At 37.3% G+C, this 10,321-nt stretch overlaps 2 protein-coding genes across 2 annotated transcripts; one reads left to right on the top strand and one right to left on the bottom strand.

Annotated features, from left to right (window-relative positions):
• Nucleotides 1-198: 198 nt before the first annotated feature.
• polr2k (RNA polymerase II subunit K) lies at nucleotides 199-1,888 on the bottom strand. The gene is made up of 4 exons (XM_005797389.3): nucleotides 1,822-1,888; nucleotides 1,529-1,595; nucleotides 437-529; nucleotides 199-313 (listed from the first exon to the last, which is right to left on the bottom strand). Exons 2-4 carry the CDS (start codon nucleotides 1,587-1,589, stop codon nucleotides 291-293), a joined length of 177 nt encoding a protein of 58 aa, XP_005797446.1. The 5' UTR covers nucleotides 1,590-1,595; nucleotides 1,822-1,888; the 3' UTR covers nucleotides 199-290.
• Nucleotides 1,889-2,349: 461 nt separating this feature from the next.
• On the top strand, nucleotides 2,350-10,282 carry stk3 (serine/threonine kinase 3). Its single transcript, XM_014476092.2, has 11 exons — nucleotides 2,350-2,515; nucleotides 3,124-3,204; nucleotides 3,295-3,423; nucleotides 3,625-3,739; nucleotides 3,951-4,115; nucleotides 4,924-5,091; nucleotides 5,217-5,354; nucleotides 5,463-5,588; nucleotides 5,682-5,883; nucleotides 7,403-7,596; nucleotides 7,814-10,282. Exons 1-11 carry the CDS (start codon nucleotides 2,493-2,495, stop codon nucleotides 7,970-7,972), a joined length of 1,500 nt encoding a protein of 499 aa, XP_014331578.1. The 5' UTR covers nucleotides 2,350-2,492; the 3' UTR covers nucleotides 7,973-10,282.
• Nucleotides 10,283-10,321: the final 39 nt, after the last annotated feature.

Raw genomic sequence — 10,321 nt, 5'->3', positions numbered from 1 at the left:
CTGTACTTCCTGCAACAACTCAAGACGTACAGCAAGAACAGGAGTTGTGTTTTTTTATATTTTACACAGTGAACAACTGTGAGAAAGTCATTTGATCAATTTTAGAAACATTTTTTTAAAAAAGAGAACATTTTAACACGTTACTCCTTTGTAAAATTAATTTAAAAGATTTTTTTTTAAAAAGAGAGGGATAGCGGATGCCAGGCTTGAGAGACTGTTTATTTACATGGTGATACACAACAAAAACAGTAAAAAAAACAACAACTAAAGTCAAATCTGTCTTCTCTTCTTCACCGGGCATCAAATACAACCACTGGGTTTAGAGAATTGAGGAAATGTGCAGAAAGAGTAGCAGTGAATTTACACATCTGATTTTAATATAAAGCTAGAGACATCTTATGGCTGTCTCCCACACAAACACCCAGGAAAAGGATACATCTCTTTGTTCTCTTCTTGTACATGATCCTGTAGCCACACTCTCTGCATCTGATGGGATCACGAGCTTTAATTTCATTCTCAGTGTGACATTCTGCAAAAAATAAAGAAAGAAAGAAAAAAAGAGTCAGATCGGTTCCTCCAGCATGATCAGAGGCATGACACCATAATAAAAACATCAATTATCATTACTCAATTAATTATTTTAAAGCTAATTGAAGCTAATGTAAATAACTAAAAAAAATGTTAAACCTTGAAGAGATAACATTTCAGATTCAGACATTGAGATTTAATACTATTTTAGATACATTTATTTAACACATTGCTGTAATTAAACAAAAGTGAATCATGTGTCTGCAACAGTTACTCAAAAAGTACAAGAAGGCAATTAGACATTTCAAGTTCTGGTGGTGATACAACTTCAAAAAATCAAAATCACAAACACTGAAGCTTAAGATAATATGGATGTACCGCTGATTAATAAATTCCTTAATAAATCCCTTAAAAAAAAGATCATGCTTTTTACTAGAGATGTATGATTCTGTACATTTAATTTTACCCCTTTGTTTAAGTGAAATTAACTTTTAATAATCAAGAATCCCAAAACTATTTTAAGAATATTTTTATATTTCTGATTTTGTGGAAACAAATTGGGGGTGGGCCCATTTCTGCTCCAATTAGACACACCAGAACATAATCAAGCACCATAAAGAAACCTGAAGGAATGAGTTTGGAGCGGAGGAACTTGAGTGGCCTGAACGGAGTAATTTGAGTAAATATGGAACAACAGTCTGCACCGACCATTGATCCTCTGTAAGTATTACTCCTCAGACTATAAGACATAAATGCCTGAAATATTTTTACTCTAAATGTGACGAAAGCGTGAATTCACTTTGAGAAACGAGTGATAAAAAAAAAACATTCAACTTTTTTATTATACGATATTTTTTTACTTTTTAGATGTATGTGTGCCTCACAATTAATTATTTTCTGTACAACTGAATATAAATAAACAGCGTTTATATGTTGTACTAGCTTAGCTAGCCACCTCTAAACATGTTTTTCCATATAATCGGTAACGATAGCTGATTACCTCCACAGATGTAGATCATCGGTTGTTGTTTGGGCGGCTGTAGATCTTTCTGTGCGTCCATTTTATCCTGCAAAAATAGGGAGGAAAACTCCTAATATCACCACATACGAACTGATTTTAGCACAGCATGCTAACAGAAACAGCATGGTGCTACTTATAGGGTCAGTGTACATCAATCAGCTTATTAAGCAAACTACACAATTATTTACATGCTGTTACTGACGCAATCATAACAAAGTACGTCTATAGTAGACAAAAGAAAGGCCTAATGATAATAAAAAGTCCCTGTTTACCTTTCTGTATGCTAGCTGTTTACCCCGACTTTTGACTCTCCATGCGCACAAATGACGTCGTAGTACTTTCCGGTTTTCTTCTTTGCCTTTTACGGCAAGCCATTTTAGACGCACATTAGCGCCCCCAGCTGTACTAAGACGTATTTAAAAATGATTAATAAATGTATAAATCTTACCGGTGTAAAATGTGTATCTAAATGTAATGTGTTAAATCTCTTCAATGCAAAAAGAAAATAATTTTCAAACAAATGACAAAAAATAGATTTAAGAATTAATGTTTCTTAAAAAGAGGTAAAAGGAAATGTTTCTTGGTGAAACGTTTCTTCAAGGTTTGCGCTTGACGTATAACGTTCTTATATTATTTTTTTCTAGATAAATCATTGCCATAGGTAACACACTTAGGGTTTTAATTGTGATAACTTAGTTATCAGCGTTTTCCAAGTATCCTTGGCTAATTCTGTCATTGCATTCCTTTCCGAAAGGCGGCGGTGTGGTGCCGTTGAAACCGCAAAAGTATCCATCGTTTGAGGAGCTCCCCCTCAGCTAGCCCTCCACTAGTTTATGACAAACAGGCTAGTTTGCGGACAATGTCCGTATCTTTTCTGCTCCTGACTTAGCCGGCATCATAAGTTCATATTTTTGTTGTTCTTTAGTTTTTAAGGGCTAGAGTCATGGAGCCGTCAGCGCCAAAAAGGTTTGTGGGCTTATCCGAAGCCGTCATTTAAAGCTGTTAATATTTTCTAACGTACGCGGTAGCTCAGCTAGCTTATGCTAAGCTAACTTAGTTAGCTTCACTTTGATTTTAAAGTTTCGACTCAAAATATCGACAATAAGATCAGAAATGAATCACGGACGCCACATTAAAATTGTTAATATGCTTTCCGTTTAATGTTTGAGTAACCATTGAGGTTATGGTCGTTTAAAAGATTTTGATTTTCTTTTTTATCCGAGAAAAGCAAATAAATTATTGAATCGCAATAAAATATTTGAAATATTACGATACGTGCTTGATGTTGAGGAAACCAAAGTCTGTTGGAAGTGTTTTATGTGTTGCGTTAATAAGGTTACATCTTCTTGTTTAGACTTTTGGGACATTTTTATTATTACCCTGACTGTTAACCAATACTATCTTTATCTAGTCAGTAATTGTTTTTCCCATTGAAGAGGTAAAATCCATAAATAACGATGCACATTTTTAAGTGTCATCATTATCATATTGCATCAACATTTCGGATTTGTCATTATTGGAGTAGATGTTATCAGCATCACTGAGGTCAATAGATGACTTGTTTCATTTTGCAGTAAGCTGAAAAAGCTGAGTGAGGACAGTTTGACCAAACAGCCAGAGGAAGTGTTTGATGTTCTGGAGAAACTTGGCGAAGGGTAAGAAGTGTTCTCCTTTCCACTCTTTTTAACGACTGGCTGTTGGTAGTTTTCCTTATGAAATGTTTCCTGTAACTTGTGTGTGTTTAGCTCCTATGGCAGCGTATTTAAGGCCATCCATAAAGAGTCGGGGCAGGTGGTGGCCATCAAGCAGGTTCCTGTGGAGTCCGATCTGCAGGAAATCATCAAGGAGATCTCAATCATGCAGCAATGTGACAGGTAGGGCTGCCACATTGCTTTACTAAAAATTACCCAAACTGTAGCTGAAACAAATCATCAATATTGTACACAAAGTCTTAGCTGCTGAGGGTCTAATCATCTCTTTAGGTTTTTAATTGGGGTTGCTATTTCTGTAACTAATGCTCTTACTGTTCAAATTGAAGTTTTTGTTTATGACCGCATTTTTTTTCCGCCTTGCAGCCCTTATGTTGTAAAATATTATGGAAGTTACTTCAAGAACACGGACCTCTGGATTGTCATGGAGTACTGTGGAGCTGGATCTGTTTCAGACATCATCAGACTGCGAAACAAAACTGTGTGTTATAACTTTGTTTGTACAGTTGACCCACGTTACAGTTTATGTAGTTGACCTGTTGTGTTTTAAAGGAATTTTTAACAAATACTTTATTAACAGACACACCACCATCACATTTAATCTCATGTATAATTAGATGTCATAGATACGTCACTTTAATGGTTCTTTGTTTATCTCATCCTATTATTGTCTTGGTTTTCTCTTACACCAGCTGACAGAAGATGAGATTGCCACTATCCTCAAGTCAACGCTAAAGGGTCTGGAGTACCTTCATTTTATGAGAAAGATCCATCGTGACATTAAGGCAGGAAACATCCTTCTCAACACTGAGGGTCACGCCAAACTGGCTGACTTTGGAGTTGCGGGGCAGTTAACGGTAAAATAAACCAACTGAAAGAGATTTATTAATTGCAGGAAAGCAGTTACAAGGCACTTTAACCTTCCTCCTGTGGTCTTGGTGCAACACTCAGGAGGAGCACAGTAGATATTTCGTAGACGCTAGAAAATTGTAGGGGGGGTGATGGGGACTTATCCTGTCAGACCGTCAATTCCCAAAACAACATCAAATAAAAATAAAAAAAACTCGTAAAAATGCACGTGAGGTCAGTATGACCTTCTGTGCCCGCATACAGAGTAAAAAACCTGTGGGGTCAAAATGACCCAATCTCTGAGGACTGCTGGAGGGAGGGTTAAACTAAAAGCAAATGGTGGAGCTACAAAGTGACGTCTAAGGGCGTCTGAATACAGAACATCAAACTTTTCACATTATTCGTAAAATAAAAATTCATATCCTTTCTCAGTTATGGCCCTCCTTATTTTGGTTCTTTTAAAATTTGACACCTTTTGAGTTATGAACACTTAACTAAATGCTGTCTGTAGGTGCATTGTTTTAAATTCACACTTTAAAGGTAACTTGCATTGTATTTTTCTTTAAAATGTGTCATAACATTAACTTGAGTCTTTTAGTCTTTCTGGTTTTTGTTCATGGAAATTAAGTAACAATGAAAGTAAAAACACTTAACTGTAGATGTCATTAATGACTCGCATTATTTTAAACTCAGTTTAAAGGTGACCTCTAGTTTTATTTAGAATGTGTTAAATCATTCATTTCGATCTTTAGGTCTTTTGCTGCTTTTTAATCATGTGAATTGAAGTAATACTCTTGATATATTTTCCTTCTAAAGGACACCATGGCGAAAAGAAACACTGTGATTGGTACTCCATTCTGGATGGCTCCAGAAGTGATCCAGGAGATCGGCTACAACTGCGTAGCAGACATCTGGTCTCTGGGCATCACTTCTATAGAAATGGCAGAGGGGAAACCTCCTTATGCTGACATCCACCCGATGAGAGTAAGTCCACCGTTTTTTGTTGTTGTTTTTTTTTTTTTTTTTTTTTTTTTTTTTTTAAATAAGCTGGTGCTTGCAATCAGTTGTAATTCTTTGTTCTCCTCTGCGACCTTGCGTCTTCCCTTCAGGCTATCTTCATGATCCCCACCAACCCTCCTCCTACGTTCAGGAAGTCGGAGCATTGGTCAGAAGAATTCACAGACTTTGTCAAGAAGTGTTTGGTCAAAAACCCAGAGCAGAGAGCAACAGCAACACAGCTTCTACAGGTTGGAGCAGAATAACAAAATACCACACTCATCTATATGAATATCTCGCATACAAACTGATCTGAACATATTTATAGACTTCAAAATAAGACTTTTATTGTTTTGCAGCATCCGTTCATCAGCCAGGCCAAACCTGTGACGATCCTCAGAGATCTGATAACAGAGGCCATGGAGATGAAAGCCAAGAGGCAGCAGGAGCAGCAGAGAGAGCTGGAGGAGGAGGATGATAACTCTGTAGGAGTCTGCCTGAGATAATATTACGTTTCCAGGGAAATGATAATCCAGCAGACGGCTCATTATTATGTAATTTTTTTTCTCTCCTCATAGGAGGAGGAGACGGAGGTGGACTCCCACACCATGGTGAAGTCGGGCTCTGAGGGTGCTGGGACCATGCGGGCCACCAGCACTATGAGCGACGGGGCCCAAACCATGATCGAACATGGCAGCACCATGCTGGAGTCCGACCTGGGGACCATGGTCATCAATAGTGACGACGAAGAGGAGGAGGAAGACCAAGGGTCAATGAGAAGTAAGACAATTTAAAACATTTTATTCTCCAGAACTTTTTTTAGAAACCAGATTGATACGATGTTCGTTGTGGGTTCTGTTGGTTGGTAGTTTTTGTGATTGTGCGTATTAAAAGAATCATGTATGATGCTTTGCAAAACTAAGGAGTAAGTAAAGAACCTCTTGAACGTTTTCTTACCACAGACTAAAGAAATGTGGTTTGCAGTTGAATTGAGCCACATCCTGAGTCAAGACTTTGTAAATCCAATCTGTGCTACAATTACAGCTGCATGATTTGTTTCTACGAGCTCTGCACATCAGAGGACTGAAATCTTGACCCATTTTGCTTTGTAAATGACTTGAGTTCAGTCAGGTTGACTGGAGAGTGCCTGTGATCATCAGTTTTCACATTCTTCTTTGGATTCATGTTTGGACTTTGACTGTCATTCTAGCATTTGAATCCGCTTTGATATTGTTTAATAACCTAAAATTTCTTTAAACTTCCCATCCATCTGCTGTGTTTCTTTGTTGTTTTTTCACTAATATTCTGTAATTAATGGTCTCTTAGGCCTTCACAGAGCAACTGGATTCATACTGCAGACTGTTTGCGCATCCTTATAAAGTCTTAAATTTGTGTCCAAAATTTTGTCTTAAATTCATTGAAAACATAAGCTGGCCTTTAATATGTTATTCTAAGGCCTTATATTTTATCCTGGCAGGACAAAATACATAGATGTGACTGCTTTGAGTCACATCTATGTATTTTTTTTTTCTTCTCATGAGACTTTTCTGTCGGGCAAAAGTTTCAGATTTACTCAGACATCCTCATTGCGTTCTGTGACTTAAGTCAGTTGAGGCTACTGCTAACTAGCTGCTAATAAGTCTTAGCTACCTTTTTGCGTCTATCATGGAAGAAAAATGTATTGCCAGTTGGATGGACAAAGTTTGTACAAAGTTTGTAGCTCTGGGGTTTAGCTTACATTTGGATTTTTTCCATCTGCTTTTGGCCCCAGTAGAAGCTTAGGGTTATTACAGTTTTTGCAAATATCTGTGTGTTTGTGCACAGCTCCAGTCATCTCATGGTCCCAGTTTAACCATTTAAATTATGCCATGACTTTACTAATTGTTAGTCACATGGCTTTGTCAAAATTTCCAGTGAGTCTCATATGATATTTCATTTGCAAGTCCTTACATGTTCTGGTGATGTCGAACTGTTTCCGCAACTTGCAAGGAATTTTAAAAAATATAACTTTTTTGTAATTACTGATTGCCTTGATTTTTGCTTTGTATAATCATAACTCATATTTTGAATAGATCTACTGTTCAAACTATGATCCTAGATGCTCATTCTGACTTTAGCTGTCATCAATTTTTTATAAATTTAAAAAAATGAACTACTTGGACAGCCTGTAATGTCTGGTCTGATGACAATGGAAGCCAAAAAACAACCATATTTTGAACTTATACATTTGAGCTTGTCTGAGATTTTTATGCCTATTTTTTTTTTCCTGAGATGTTGACTAGAGCCTCTTCATTCACAGGGAATGCCACCCCCCAGCAGCCCATACGTCCTTCCTTCATGGACTACTTTGATAAGCAGGACTCCAACAAGGCGGCTCAGCAGCAGGAAAACTACAACCGCAATCAGCCGCCAGAACAGCCTGGCTACCACATCCAGTCCAAAAATGTCTTTCCTGATAATTGGAAGGTCCCGCAGGATGGAGACTTTGACTTTGTGAGTGTCCTGGCCGAGGTTTTCAAACAATTTCTTTCAGCCTGTTTGTCCATTGTTGGCCTCTCCTTCCCTCAATGTTTGACTATTCTTTAATCAATCTCCCCATTTTTCCGTCCATCCATCCATCCTTTCAGTTGATGTTTTGTGAAGCCTGTATCTGATCACCTTCTAAATATTTGATTTCCTTCCAACAATTTCTTTTTGTGTGCATCTTCAGTTGAAGAACCTGGACTTTGAGGAGCTGCAGTTGCGCCTCACTGCCCTGGATCCCATGATGGAGCGGGAGATCGAGGAGCTGCGGCAGCGCTACACCGCCAAGCGGCAACCCATCCTGGATGCAATGGATGCTAAGAAGCGAAGACAACAGAACTTTTGAGGGCTCTTCCAATCCCTCCTCCCCTTCCAAAAGCCAGCAGCAAACTTCTGTCCCAGCAGGAGAACAAAGACCACCATGTTGTTCTTACCTAAACCCTCTCTAATGTCCCAACTAACTGCTAACTGGCCTCTGAATGAAGTTAGATGCTTTCTTTCCTGGATGACGTCTGTTTCTCTGCAATTGCTGTGAAGCCGTTTTCTGGTAAACGCTGATCAGGACTGTGGGCAAAAAACAAATAGAGAAGTGACCCCGAGGCCATCTTAAAAAGGAATTTCCTCTTTTCTCAGTGAACTGTCAGCCTTGGAGTCAGCATCAGCACATAAGGAAGTCAGTCCTGCAGCAGGAGCAGCTGTAGACGCAGCAGATTTAATGAAGTGCTTTTTTTTTTATTTACCTCCTTTTTTTTTTTTTTTTTCTTCTTCTTCACACTCTTTACGTCTAATGTAAATATAACACAGAGCCTAGTTTGGAAATAACCTCCATCAGATGCTGTGGAGGTTCGACTATGACCAAAGACAATCAGAATTATGCTGACTTTGAGAATGCCTTAAAATAACGAGCAATGTAGTAAAACACCAAGTAACGGGACGTTTGTACCGTGCTTTGGTTTGGAGGGAAATTATTAAAGCTGTAAAGGTCGGGTTACGCACCACAGAACTTCAAACTTATCAGTCTTTATGATCTACTTTTGGGTTTGTTTTAGTTTTAATGTTTGGGGTTTTTTTTTTTTTTTTTTTTTTTGCACCGTCTGCTTTAACAGACTTCATGTATCTTAGTGCCTCTTCGGTCAAACACAAACACATCGTCCTCTTAGCTCACAGTGATGTTATGCATTCAGAGTCTGAGACTTTATTCTGCTAATTGATCCAGATGAAGGATGACTAAGCAGTAAAATAAAACTATTTGTTGAAAAATCTTCTGAAGTTGTTAAATGATAATTAGATTTCAGATTCGTCTCGGAAATTAGGGTTAAGACGCATCAACTAAACTAAAGCAAAGCCGTCAGATCTATCGCATCTAACTACAACAATTACATTTTAATTCCTCTTTGTTGCTTCATTTTTCAGATTTTCCCTGCAGCAGTCGTGCAGGGCTACGTTTTGTTTTCTGTCGATGAAGGAATACAGTGTTTTAGGGTAAAATGCTCTTTTTCTTTTAAACATGGAACCTGTTGGCACACAACTATGTGGCTTTGTTTTGTAATAAAGTAGCTGTGCTTAAAAATCTAAGATAATCCTCAATAAACTGGGCAGAGGTTATTTTCCTTTTATTAAGCTAGAGGGCAGCGATGCGTTCACTGTTTATCTGTAAAACATCTCGCAGTGACAAGTTGTAACAACATTTTAAAAGCTGAATTGATGGTAAAATAACGTTAAAGATCAGAATCGACCCATTTTCAATAAACCAATCTATATTATAAATTCATTAACGGCATCAAAACTAATATTTTCAGTTTCTAAATGCATCAACAAATCAGGAAATTATGCAAATATCATTTGCAATAAATTACATTCTCTTCCCGATTCTGTTTTCAGTCCAGTTCCCTCAAGTCTATTACATTTTAATAAGCTGGTTTTGTCAGCTGGGAGCAACTACTGCACTGAGACTCCATCAGGCTAATATCCTTTCAGGACGCAAAGTATAAATTCATTACACCTGGAACAAATATTGCATTTTAACCAATCCTCTGATATTAATATCAGCCGATGTGATGTTTTCTCCTCATCAAGTCCCTATGACACAAAAAGGGTGATGTAATTTTTTTTAAATTTTCTGCTGGATTCAACTTGATAATCTGCTGCAGTTATCTACATCTGATTAAATTTAAGCTGCATTTTATTGACATTTTCAGGCTAAACTCTCAAAACAGTATCAAAAATACAATCATAGCTGTTGATTTGAAAACTGTTGACACCTTTGACCCCTTAAATAAGATGCTGTCTTTTTTTTTTAAAAGAAATATTTGCCTTTTTCTCTATTTTTCATGTTAACAATGACCCTGAATGAAATAACCCTGTCTTAATATCTTGTACATGTTTGGTTTATTTTTTTTTTTTCCAGGTTTCTGTTACATATGAATGTGGATCGCCTGTTTATTTTGAATAAACAGATCTGTTACTGTGTCTCGCTGACTTATCTGGAATAAGCAGACAGTATAAACAGCATCAGCACTGTATCATGTAAACCATATCTGCTTCTCTTCAGATTTGTTTTCCTTCTAATTGATAAGAATTAAGTAATTTGTAAATTGTCGCCTTTTTAATTTTAGGGCCTGGAGTCTGCGCCGCAATAAATTGCATAGGAATATGATTCTCCTGTGTTGGAATTGTTTTTTTTTTTAAATTATTT

This window comes from Xiphophorus maculatus, chromosome 13, assembly GCF_002775205.1.
Source record: "Xiphophorus maculatus strain JP 163 A chromosome 13, X_maculatus-5.0-male, whole genome shotgun sequence".
Taxonomy (NCBI): Eukaryota; Metazoa; Chordata; class Actinopteri; order Cyprinodontiformes; family Poeciliidae; genus Xiphophorus; species Xiphophorus maculatus.
This window is presented reverse-complemented; position numbering and strand designations above follow the sequence as displayed.

Excerpts from the sequence above, each read along its gene's own strand:
- polr2k (XM_005797389.3), bottom strand. The coding sequence starts at position 1,589 with ATGGACGCACAGAAAGATCTACAGCCGCCCAAACAACAACCGATGATC. Across the intron at positions 530-1,528 it reads GATGATCTACATCTGTGGAG|AATGTCACACTGAGAATGAA; the intron begins GTAATCAGCTAT and ends TATTTTTTGCAG. Across the intron at positions 314-436 it reads CAAGAAGAGAACAAAGAGAT|TGGTTGTATTTGATGCCCGG; the intron begins GTATCCTTTTCC and ends CTCTAAACCCAG.
- stk3 (XM_014476092.2), top strand. The coding sequence starts at position 2,493 with ATGGAGCCGTCAGCGCCAAAAAG. Across the intron at positions 3,205-3,294 it reads CTGGAGAAACTTGGCGAAGG|CTCCTATGGCAGCGTATTTA; the intron begins GTAAGAAGTGTT and ends GTGTGTGTTTAG. Across the intron at positions 5,092-5,216 it reads CTGACATCCACCCGATGAGA|GCTATCTTCATGATCCCCAC; the intron begins GTAAGTCCACCG and ends TCTTCCCTTCAG.